The sequence below is a fragment of the Numenius arquata genome, chromosome 11 (genome assembly GCF_964106895.1).
Source record: "Numenius arquata chromosome 11, bNumArq3.hap1.1, whole genome shotgun sequence".
In the NCBI taxonomy this organism is placed as follows: domain Eukaryota; kingdom Metazoa; phylum Chordata; class Aves; order Charadriiformes; family Scolopacidae; genus Numenius; species Numenius arquata.
In genome coordinates this window covers 622,835-635,032 of record NC_133586.1, presented here as the reverse complement: position 1 = coordinate 635,032, position 12,198 = coordinate 622,835, and the positions used below count along the sequence as shown (strand labels likewise).

General features: G+C 58.2%; 1 protein-coding gene across 4 annotated transcripts in view; it reads left to right on the top strand.

The window, feature by feature from the left end:
• FRMD5 (FERM domain containing 5) overlaps positions 1 to 12,198 on the top strand; it is an 89,146-nt gene that overhangs the window by 67,012 nt on the left and 9,936 nt on the right. For 2 of the 4 annotated variants that reach the window (XM_074155432.1, XM_074155435.1), the window contains exons 2-7: positions 914 to 1,018; positions 3,381 to 3,423; positions 3,834 to 3,912; positions 8,403 to 8,500; positions 10,430 to 10,553; positions 11,575 to 11,662. In XM_074155432.1, the coding sequence (XP_074011533.1) occupies positions 914 to 1,018; positions 3,381 to 3,423; positions 3,834 to 3,912; positions 8,403 to 8,500; positions 10,430 to 10,553; positions 11,575 to 11,662 (537 nt within the window). Of the gene's footprint in view, positions 1 to 913; positions 1,019 to 3,380; positions 3,424 to 3,833; positions 3,913 to 8,402; positions 8,501 to 10,429; positions 10,554 to 11,574; positions 11,663 to 12,198 lie in introns of those variants that run through there. The other 2 variants (XM_074155434.1, XM_074155436.1) reach the window with 2 other exon arrangements.

The following is a 12,198-nucleotide window of genomic DNA, read 5'->3' as shown; positions in this document are numbered from 1 at the left end:
TCTCCAGAGTGGGGTCTGGCGGCACAGGCTGGTCCTGGGAAAGGTGGAGATCGGTGGAGCCCCCCTGGCGCAGCCCGCAGCGATGCCCAGGCACAGCCCCCAGGGCCCAGGGACGGGGAAGGCTTATTCCTAAAAGCTCAATAGCAGAAAAAGGCACAGAAGAAATCAGCTAAAAATAGGCAGGCGAGCCCTGGGCTGACGCCGTAGTGCCAGACTGGGGAAGGAGTGTGTAACGGGAGGGAGCAGAAGCGATGAGGTGACGGTGACCCGCGCCGTGTCTGCGGCGAGGGAGGCCACGGGGGTCACCACAGCCGCAAAGCTGCGACGTTACTGATCTGCCTGGAAACAGACCCCAAAATTCACAGCTTCCCCGCCAACGCTTCACTCCGGCTCGAGCTGCTGGGTGATTCCCAGACACACTCTGACCTTGGTCACCATTTTCTTTATGCTCTTAAAATACCCTGGGTGTCTCGTGGTGTTCGGGCTGTGTTTGGGGTGGTTGCTGTTCCGCTGCCCCACTCGTGCTCCATCCAGGCAGCTTCGCCTCCCCACCGCTGCCCAGAGTCACCTGGACCCAGTTGTTGTCCAAGCAATGGTGGGTTTTGGCCGATGCCGTGGTCTCCTGCCAAGCCCCGGTCAGCCTCAGCATCTTGCCGGGGTCTCGGGATGGGGACGGGGACCAGGGCACTCCATGGCATCCTGCTCCCGGCTGCTGTGGGGCTGCCCCTCGGGTGGGGTGGGAAATGGTTTCTGAGCTGAAAATGTCACTGGTGAAGGGGAAGTTGTTGGGATTTGCACTGTTCTTGGTCCCACCGTACGGGTTTCGGACCCTTTACCCGCTCAGCACCCCCGAGCTCCTCAGCCCCGCTGCCCCCCTCCTGCCGCTCCGTAAATGGGTTTCTTTCTCTTGCAGAGAGATGCCAAGGGCCAGTACCTGTTCGACCTTCTCTGCCACCACCTGAACCTGCTGGAGAAGGACTACTTTGGCATTCGGTTCGTGGACCCCGACAAGCAAAGGGTGAGAGCCCGTCCTGCCGGGGCTGGCTGTTGAGGGTTCTTGCAGCTCGGTGCTCTCAGACGTGTCCTGGCTGCCGTGGCTGAGAACCGGAGCGTGGGGCCAGTGGCCAAAATTCGGTTTGGGTGGTGACGGGGGGCTCTTCCCCAGCCATTCTCCCTGCCCTGGTGCTGGGACAGGAACAAAGCCCAGGGGGTTACAGGTGGCCTGATGGGGTCGTTGCTTTGCCTGTGGGAAGAGCGGCTACTTACGGTCCCTCTGAGAACCCTGGAGGTCTCCCCTGCCCCTTCCCACCTCTTTGGCCAGAGCCGGGGATGGGTCTGGTGCTCCAGCCCTGGGGAGGGGGTTCTGGGGTGCACCTGGGCTCTGGCAGTGGCAGCCTGGGTGTCCCGGCCCTGGGACAACGTCCTCGGCGCTGGTGGGGATGTGAGAGCTGGAGGAACCCGCACGGCTCTCGGAGCCCCTCACGAGCAGTGAGAGCATCGGGTGTTTGCAAAGTGAGAGGGTTTGGTGCTATTGCCCAGGCGAAGAGGGAGATCTCCTGACACCGGGTTTGCAGGACTGTTTCCAGCGCAGAGCCGTGTTTTAACGCCGAGATTAGGCCAAGTGACAGTTTCGTGCCCAGAATCCAAACACTTGCCTGTGTTGCCTCGGGCAGAGAAGAGTGGAACAAGACATGGGAGTGCCTGGAGCCGAGAGCCCCGTGGCAAGAGCTGGGCTGACCCAGCAGCTCCCGGCACGGATCCGTGCGAGTCCTCAGCATCTGCAGCAGGTCCGGGCACAGGGTGGCACAGCGTCCCCCAGGGACAGAGCCACACCACGCTCCCAATGTGTGACCAGCAGGTCGAGGAAAGCCATCCCTCGCCTCTACTCTGCCCTGGTGGGGCTGCATCTGCAGCACTGGGTCCAGTTCTGGGCCCCCCAGTTCAAGGACAGGGAACTGCTGGAAAGAGTCCAGCGGAGGCTACGAGGATGATGAAGGGCTGGAGCGTCTCTCTGCTGAGGAAAGGCTGAGAGCCCTGGGGCTGTTCAGCTGGAGAAGAGCAGGCTGAGGGGGGATCTTATCAATGCTTATAAATATCTGAAGGGTGGGGGGCAAGAGGATGAGGTCAGGCTCTTCTCAGTGGTGCCTGGTGGCAGGACAAGGGGCAACGGGCACCAACTGGGACACGGGAAATTCCATCTGAACATGCGGAAAAACTTCTCTCCTGTGAGGGTGCCAAAGCCCTGGAAGAGGCTGCCAGGTCTCCTTCTCTGGAGATATTCAAACCAACCTTAGACATGTTCCTGTCCAACCTGCTCTGGGTGACCCTGCTCTGGCAGGCGGTTGGGCTGGATGGTCTCCAAAGGTCCCTTCCAGCCCCTGCCAGGCTGGGAGGCTGTGATTTCCACGCAGAAGTTGTGTGAGCGATTCCTGCCGCTTCGGGGTTACCTGTCCAAGCTCCTTTTACAACACACAGAACTCAAGTTCTGCACAAACACACGTGAAATCACTGCTTGCCATTAGAGCCCTGGAGGTTTGTGAGTGAGCAGTGCTGTGAACGTGCTCGCAGGCGTAACTATTAATAACAGTCTTGTTATTAATTCCTGCTGATCAGTAGAAGCCACCGTAACCAACAATTTCTGCTCCCCGAGGCACTTTCTGCTGTGTCTGCTGTGGGGAGCAGCCGGAGCTGGGCTGGGGAGCTGCTCCCTCGCTGCCACCCGTGGTGGGACAGGGCCGATTTGAACCCCTCGCTCCCCCCTTCCCCCTTCCTGGGGCACCCACTGACCCTCACGTGGCTTTTCTCGCCCGGAGCAGTAGCCGCCTCCTCCTCCTCACCCTCCCCACCTTGCTGTGTTGGAGCCATCGGGGAGCGTGGGATACTGCTGCCTCTCGTGGGGTCTCTGGACCACCACCCCCCCTCACCTCACCAGTGCCCCCCAGCTTGTGTTTTCCGGGCTCTCTCCCTCCCGTCTTCTCCAGCCTCCTCCCGTCTCTGCAGCCTCGTCTCCTGGCTGTCATTGTCACGAGCCACCAGCCTGTGGGGAGATGGGTTTGTATTTGTTGCCTGCAGGACCTTGATTTAGGCTTTAAAAATCGCATCTCCAAGTGACCGGTCCACGCGCTTCTTCCACACCAGCCAGGGCACACGGGCAACCGTGTGGCACCAGAAAAGGGGGTGATTTTAGGGTGATTTTAAGGGCTGGGGACCCTTGGCTGCTGGTGAGACAGGCGGGGGCTGCAGCCCCCTCCCGCCTCAGCACAGGCTTTTATTTCAAGCAGAAGAGGGGTTGTTTCTTTAATTTTGCCCCAAAGAGTCAATGTTATTAATGGAAAGCGTTTGTTACCGAGTTGCTTTAATTGCCTTCTCTTTCCTTGCAGCATTGGCTGGAGTTTACCAAGTCGGTTGTGAAGCAGATGAGGGGTGAGTATTGCGGACGGACAGACGGCCCGTGCTCCTTCCCTCTTAGATGTGTGCCCATTTTCCCCAGTCCTTCCCCTTTGGGGTGGATTCCCAGCACATCTCCCGGAAAAAAAAAGGCCCTTTTTTGATTATCCACAAAGCTGTTCTGCTGGATCAAAAGTGGGATCATTCCACACCGGTCCTGCTGCCGTCGCAGCCGGCCGGGACCCCCCGGTGTGTGGGCACCGTCCCTGCCAGAGACCAGGGCAGAGATGATGGGGTCGAGCAAAGGGGGATTTGGGGGCGCCAGGGCCGTCCTGGTGAGCGGGGAGGGATGGTGTGGCCGGCAAACGGTGCCGCGGGCTGTTGGGGAGGAGGAAGGGGACAAACCCTGCCGTTTGGTGACCGTGGTGCCGCTGTTCCCGCTGCAGCCCAGCCTCCCTTCACCATGTGCTTCCGTGTGAAGTTTTACCCCACGGACCCCGCTGCCCTGAAGGAGGAGATCACCAGGTGAGACCCCGCCGGGGGGGACGGGGCAGCCGGGGCTGGAGCACACCCTGCCCAGCTCCGTGTTATCATTATATATAACTATTATATAGTTATATGTATATAACTATATGCATATAGTATATGTATATATACATATACATATACATATACATATACATATAGTATATGTATATATACATATACATATAGTATATGTTATATATAACAACAACAGCCATTCGGATTTCCCAACAAACCTGGCCGTTTCTGGGTTGCCCCAGCTGTGGGGGACAAGTGTGGAAATCCCCGCTGTGCTTTGTTGGGGTGTGGAGCGCGGGGGGGAGCGCTGGCTGTGGGTTCAAACCCACTGACCTGGGCTTTGGCTGCAGTCGGTCACAAAACCCACGTTCCCAGGGCAAAGTGCTCCAGGTAGAGCTCTGCTCACCGTAATGTCCATCGCAGCTTCCAAACCATCCTGCCAATGCAAGAGCTCCTGGGCTGCACCAGGAACTTCCCCGCAGTTCCCTGAAATCTCTCCTTCCAGCTGGGACCCCCCGGTCCCGGGGGAGGTGGGTTCCAGCAGGAGCAGCATTTCTCCTGCGAGGGTGTATTTCTGCCAATGCTCGTGCTGCTTCTGAATCAGCCGTCAGTGCCGCTGCCCGAGCACAGCCCTCGCTCAGGGTGTCATCAGGTGTGCTTGGTCCATCGGGAAGGGCTGGAGTGTCTCCGGTCCCCTTGCTGTCCCCTGGAAGCAGTTAGCCACCTCCCTTTTACGTAAAAGGGCATGAAGGCTCTGGGAGAAATGGATGATAAACTGCGCTGCAGAGACTTGACAGTGCTTCTCTCGAGTTTCTATCTTTAGGGGCCCTTCGTGCCGCTCTTCCTGCCAGAAGGAAGGATGTGAAGAGCACTCGCTGAGAAATTGCTGCAGCTTTGGGAAAAAAAGCCAAGACTGTGCATCTGTGGGGCACGACAGCCCAGTGTCCCCCACTTGCCGTGGGGTGGAGGGTTGGTCTCTGCCGGAGCCAGCCGGGCTGGCGCCTTTGCTGAAGGTTTCTGCATTTTCTCCCTGGAGCCTTTGCCCATTATTGCTGCAAATAATTCTTAGGGTTTTTTTTCAAGGGGTTTGTCAGGGAGAAGGCAATGAAAATGGTGCGGAGTGGGTGCGGGCACGCAGGAGGGAGCTGGGTAGGAGGGCTGAGCCTGGCCCCTCAGCGTGCCCGTGAGACCCCAGCCACCCAGCCGTGGCAGCGGGGACCACCACTGGGGCAGCGGTGGCACCCACCCTGCCCACGCCAGGGTCACTGCGGCTCCCTGCGGGACTGCCACCGCCTGTTAAAGCAAAGCTGGGAGTTCCTCACCCACGCTTAGATGTTTTCCAGATTTTCCTCAGGTCGGGAGTGAAGGGTCCCTGCTCCCCTCCCAGGTGTGGGGGCGTCTCCGCGCCGCCCCGCTCTCTCCCCGCTGGCTCCTCACGCAGGTCGAGAAGCTCTAAATGAACCTGTAGTGCGGAAAGTGAGGAAGGGGATATGGATCTTACCTGGGCTGTACCTCAGGCCAAGGAAGCCCCCCTTCTTTCCTGTCAAAAACAGGGACAAAAGTAGCCCAGACTTCTCCTGGTGTCTTCAGAGAAGGCTGTAAATGCCGTGTTGCACTGTGGACACTCAGCCGCTGCAGATTGCTGCAGGACCCCCGATGTCTGGGCCCCAGATGCCCTCAGATGGTGGCCCGTGGCCCTTGTCACTCCCGCAGAGCGGCTTGGTGCCAGCAGCCTGGAGCCGCGCACCCTGAGTCCCCCTGCACCTCCGGGTCCCGCTGGGTTGCCATTTCCCGTTTGCCTGGGGGACGATGCTCTGCTGCCCTGAAATATTCCCGATGAATAGCGGGGGTCCGTGCTGAGCCCGTCAAGAATTAAGTCGGCTTACTGATAGAGCTAAATATATCCCAGGATTTAATTCTGGGGATTTTCAGTCTGTTTCTGCAGGCAGCAAAGGAGAGAGGGTGTCTGGGCTTCGGCAGCCTGCTGAGCAGCGTCTTTGGAATAGACCTGGGCTCAGCTTTTTACTCCTTCAGTTTTGCATCAATAAACTCTGTATTTTTGTTTGGCAGATCAGCGAGAAGAAGCAGAGGATGGTGAGGTGTTTCCAAAAGCCGAAACTAAAAAAACAGCCTCAGATGTTGTTTGGAGGCCTGAGAAAGTTTTGGTTCTTTGGGTCTGACCTCAGATGGGGGGGTGCAGATTGGGGCGAGTTTGTAAAGAGCCCTGTGCGTGTTTGCTGAGCCTGTTGAAGGTGTTCTCGTGCCCAGAATGCTGCTGCCACTGCCAGCACATGTGCTGGAGTCGCTTTCTTGGGCAAGATTGATCTGGGGTTTTGTACAAACACATTTTAGGGGACCCACAGAAGTCGTTTGACATGGATCCATCGCCTTGTTTTGCTGAAGAGGCATTTATTTAGTTTGCAGATGTACCATTTACTCCCAGGGACTGCAGCCCTGGGCAGCCACCAGGCCTTCATTTAAATGTGAAATGGCCAAAGCCCCGTCTCTGAGTAAGGACAGCTCTTATGTGGGCATTAAGCTGCGCGTACGATATGTTAATTGTATTTCTTTTCTTTAATCAGAGCTTAGCAAACATCTGCAGTTGTCGGCACAGTAAGGAGAATTGAAATGCAGGTCAGGGATTTACCCTTGGGAGGGTGGGGGCCTCGGGGATGGAGCCAGCCGGGGGGCTTGCCAGGAAGCTCGGGAATATTTCCCTCAGGAACATTTCCCGTCTTTAATGCCCTTTTCTGAGGCAGCCTCATCCCCCAGCCCAGCACTGCCCGGGAAGCTCCCCTTTCCAGGGTGTGTTTCCAAGGCAAGGCTTTGGCAAACACTCTGTGGCACCCGCTCAATGGGTTTTGTTGGTAAAACCAGCTCAGATCTACAGCCTTTCCCTGCTCAAAGGGAACGGGGGGCTCCGTGGGGGGGGGAACACGAGGGGGCTGGGGGCTTGGCAGGGTTAAACCTGCTCGGTTATGCATTTCTGGTGAGGTCTGTGCTGGGGTCTCCATCCCCGCTGGCCCCTCGCGGGTGGGCTGCAGGGTTTGTCCCCCCGGCCACCAACCGGGGCTGTTGGAGGTGATGGGGGGCACTGGGAGCAGGAGACCCGTGAATGAAGGATTCCCCCAGCTTTGGGGCTGCAGCCACCTCCGTCCCCTTCTGTGCCCTGGGAGTGTGGAGCCCTGCAGCCCCAGGCTCTGGCTGTCTGGGGTCAGGGTCTGACAGTCCCCACAGACCCCCGCAGGTCCCCCACGCACCAGGACGAGCCCACGGTGTGTGCGGCTGCCCCTGCTCACCTCCTGCAACTGCAGCTGAAACCTGGGCTTAAAATTCACTTTCCCCTGGACTGAGTACGCTTTAATATCTGGATTTCTCTTTAATATATTTTATCTGAGGAAATTAGTGGTTTATCTCATCATAAATAGGGATTTGAGAGATGAAGCGTGACTGAGCTGTTGCAGAGTGTGAGTCTGGTTATTTAAACACGGTTCTGAGCACTCCAGTTTCCATTCTGCTCCTTCAACTCTGTGACTTACCTTTTGCCATCAAAAGGTTTCCCCAAAAGCGTTGCCATATGACTCAGCCCACACTGCTACTTGGGTTTAAATTTATGCAAATATGTCATTTTCCAACACAGTTTATCTCTTCACTGGGCTGTGGTGCGTGGAGATGGAGATGGGCCAGTGCAAGAGGTGGCTCACTCTGGGTGACGTGGTGATGAACATCAGTGAGGGGGGAGGAGGGGAAAGGGGGGCGTACGCAGGGACCTGGAAGGGTACAGAAAGCTGGGAAGGAGAAAATCACAGGAAGCTGAAAATACAGGGAAGCTGAAAATGTGGGGAAGCTGAGCAGCTGGGCGAGGATGCAGGACTGGGATGTGCAGCAGCCACTGGTGGGTTCAGGACCCCCTTCAGAGCATCATCCCTGGGTACCCTCAGCCCCGTGACGGGCTGGGGCGGTTGCAGTTGTCTTTGGGCACCGCTGCCCAAAACAGGGCAAAGCATCGCGGGGGACACTGGGGGCTGGTGGGCAGAGGGGACCTGGACCGGCAGCTCCTTGTCTATGAATTTCCTCCTTTCCATGTTTTCGCTGGTGGGAACGTGCATCCCGGTACCTCCCTGCCCAAGGGAGCTCTTGGTCTCTGCAGCAGCTCTGCCCTGCTGCGGTGGCCATTCCAGTGGGGAGTGGGCCAGTGGGGACCTCCATCAGCCCCCAGGGTCGGGTCCCAGCCCCGGGGCAGGTACTGTATCCCTGGGACAAGGAGATCCGAGCCCCAGCACCGGCCCTGACCCGGGGAACAGCCCGGTAATTAGCACTTGTTCCCTCCTCGCAAGTGTAATGTCTTGTAAATGGGCTGCTCGGAGAGAAATGTTAGTGCAAGTGTCTCGTGGCAGATATTCCACATCTAAATTGCCTGTTTAGGTAATTTAAACTTTGCTTAATAAATGGACTATCTCTTCTGTCCTCAGGTATTTAGTCTTCCTGCAGATAAAAAGGGATCTCTACCATGGCCGTCTCCTCTGCAAGACTTCGGATGCTGCTTTGTTGGCCGCCTATATCCTTCAAGGTAATGCTTTTTGACAAGATAAATTTGCTTTTCATGCTAAGTACTGATTACATTATTTCACTTACAACAGATCACTGCACCTAGAATACAAATGTCGTCCCGCCGGCGCGGGGCTGCTGCTCTTCACAGCTCTGCTTGTGCCTTGTGCTGGCCAGGAGGGGGGTGAGGATTGATGGCGGGGGCAGAAGCACCGCGCTGCCGTCTGCTCCCCGAGCTGTGTCCCTGCCATTCGGGGTGGCAGCATCCCCATAGGTGTCCCCTCGGCTAATCCAGCCCCTGTCCCCTGGTTCAGTGCTTGCCCGGCGCAGCAGCAGCCCTGGGACAAGGCACTTCTCTCCCTGGGGCTGCGCGTGGCCGGTGGTAGCTCCGGCAGGAGCCAGGGCTGCGGTTTGCAGTGGCCCAGAGAGCTCTGGGGCTACCGGCAGCGTTGCCGATTGCTGGGATGGATGGAGATGGCCTTGGGAAAGCTCATCACTTGCTGCCGAGCACCTCGGCAAAGGGAGTGCCTTTGTCAGCAAGTCGCAGAGGCGCTGCTGGAGTTCGGAGCAGGAGGTGGGAAAGCCTCTGGCAACCTCCTGCCTCCTGCCCGTTTCCCTGCCAGGGCGCCTCTGCCTGCTCTTGCCTCCACCGCCCCTGGCACGGAGAGCATCGAGGTGGCTGGCGTCGCTCGGTGTGGTGCTCAGCGAGGTCCATCGGGCTGTTTGGAGGAGCTGGATGGCCCTGGCACGGTGAAAAAGCCATTGGCACCATGATGCTGGGTGTGTGAGTGGGCATCCCCACCCAGGGGCGCTGGGCTCGGTGCCCTGCCGAGTCCCAGTCCCCTGGTGCCTGCAGTCACATCCCCGGGATGAGCTGGGGAGATGTGCCCCAGCAAGCAAAAAAGACAAATTTCAGCCCCAAAGCATTTTTGAGTTATTTTGCAGTGCTGGTGCGATTCCCCCCTTTTAGTGTTTTAAGCAGGAAACATAAAAATTAATGTCTCATCGTCTCCATCTCGCTTAGGACCTGAGGCTGGAGGGAATGAAATCAGAGCAAGGTCCTTTCATCCCCGGTGGAAGGGGCTGCCGGATCACTGCGAATCCCGGCAGGAGACACCAGCCCCAGCGAAACGCCGGGGGCGGTGGCTGCCGGTCCCGCGGGGTGCGGGGATGGGGAGCGGGGATGGGGAGCGGAGCTGCGTCAGCCCCCACCCAGGGGGGAGCAGACGATTCCCGAGCCCAGAAATCAGGTTCTCTCGGGCGTTTCTGCACCCTGGTCTCAGGGTCAGGGCCGCTGGGGAAATGTCTTGGGGACAGACCCCCTTTGGCTGCGCTTGCCCAGGCTTGAGGCAGGTTTTCCGGGGCGGGGGATCAATCCCAGGGCAGGCAGCCCCCCTGCCCCACTGCTGGGGCAGCCAGTGCCTGGCAGCGCTTCCCCGGGGCAGGTAAAGAGGGGGAAGGAGCTTTTCTCAATGTCACTTTACAGATTTCCAACTAATTATATTTTTGCAAGGCGCAGTGGCATCCCCTGGGCGAGCAGAACCCGCTCGCTGCCTTGTTCCCAGCTGGGATGGGGTGGGGGAGCCCCTGGGGTGCTCAGGGCCGGTGGCCGCAGGGCTGCCATCGCGCGGCCCCAGCTCCCGGCAGGTTCTTGGCAAGTAGCTTGAGGAATTAATAAATTCAGGACAGTCACCATCTGCTGGCGGGTGCTTCCCAAGGAAACGGTGAAATTAATTGGACGCAGTTAATGCTTTACAAACGATTCTTCCTAATGGGAAGCTCGGCCGGGTCGGAGCGGTGTTGCTCTGAGGATGCTCTGAGCCCCGGCCCTGCTCCTGGTTGCCACTGGCTCGGCTGCCGAGGGTTGGGGATGCCAGGATGGGGACACACACTGCAGACTGGTTTCTGACCAGTTGCACTGCTGTTCCTGACCAGCTTTGTCTCCCCCTAGCCGAGATCGGGGACTACGACCCTGGGAAGCACCCGGAGGGCTACAGCTCCAAGTTCCAGTTCTTCCCCAAACACTCAGAGAAGCTGGAGAGGAAAATTGCGGAGATCCACAAGTCGGAGCTGAGGTAGGGCCGGGGTCTGGCTGGGCTGGAGCGGCAGCTGCTGCAGGGATAACTGATGCTTGGCTGATTTTTGCCCCTGTTTGGGATTTTGAGCCGTGCCGTGGGATGAGCGCTCAGGGCTGTGGGATCCAGCGGTGCCCTTGGCGGGGTTGGTGGTAGCGGAAATGCCGAGCGGAGCTGGCTTTGGGAATGCAGGTCCTTGGATGGCGTAGAGGCATCACAACAAATCTCCCTGGGAGAGGAGCTGCCGTGCCCCGCCAAACCCCGCTCGCTGAAAGGAAAACGTGACTGAGAAGTCAAGGGCAAGCCACGGGAAGTGCAGGCAAATAAAAAAATACTCCAGCAATGTGGCAAAATCAGCCCGATCCCTCCTGCCCCGGGGGAGCGAGGGGTTTCTCTGGCTCTTGGCACAGCCGGCACAACCTGGGGGGGTCCCTGGTCTTCCCCAGTGGGATGGGGACAGTGACTACCCCCCTGTCCCCCATAGATCCCCTCCGCCATCTCCCCTCCTGCTCTGGGGACAGGAGGTGTGAGAGACCGTCACCAAAGCCCCGTCCTCCCGTGGTGCTGGCAGTGCCATGTCCCGACCGGGCAGCCCTGTGCCCATCCCTGGGGAGGACGGGGGGGTTGAGCTCCCCAGAAACCCAGCAGAGCCATCCCTTACATGCCGTGGGCTGCTGCCGTCTGCCCGGCAAACTCCCCGTTCCTCCCCCTGCCAAAAGATGCCTGCGCTGCCTATAGGAAATCCAGCCCTAAATTTTGCAGATACCGCTCAGATTTGGTCCTTTCGGGCAGTGCTGGCTCAGCGGATCGGATCTGCCGCGGGACGGGGGTGGCGGGAGACGAAGGGCTGGGTTTGGGTGCTGGGCTCCTGCTGCAGATGGACTGTGCTGGGGGATGTAACGGGGATGTGCCACAAATGATGCCTCTTGTGACCAGAAACCCTGCAGCCGAGGGCTGACCTTCACATTCATGTCTTCCATGGAATATTCGGGGGGGGGTTTCCCTTTTTTCCCTACTGCAGCGGGCAGACACCAGCTACTTCAGAGCTGAATTTCCTCAGGAAAGCCCAGACTCTGGAGACCTACGGGGTGGACCCGCACCCTTGCAAGGTAAAGCAGTTTTTCTAGGCTGTTCCTTGTGCTGGGTTCCGGCTCCAGCCGGTGCCAGGCTGCAGAGGCGCCGGTGACCGGTCCCCGGTGCAGCCCGTTGTCACCTGAAAAACCAGCCCCCAGTGGGTGTGTGTGCAGAGGGGGGAGCGGGGAGGGTGGGCACTCCAAAATCCTTCCAGAGAGTATTTAGGGAAGCGGTAGGACAGCGTTTTCACATGCAGACAGCTATAAGAGACAGCGGCTGATCATCTTCTGCTAAAGCATGTCATTTGGAGGCAGGAACAGGGTCAGTAATGTGTCTGAGAAACCAGCAGGCATTAATCTGCCCGGGAGAGTCTATCGCTCTGCTCTTCCCTGGCCAGTAATCCAGTTTTCTGTTTGAAATGCTTTTTATTGACTCTGGATGTCATTGCGTTTGGCTGGCTCTGGTCCCTTACAATCCCATCGCATGCAGATGGATGCGGGATGCAAAGCAGGGGGAGAATTTTACTCGAAGGGCAGTGCCTGCTCTGTGCTCCCCCGGGGCTTTTAACTGA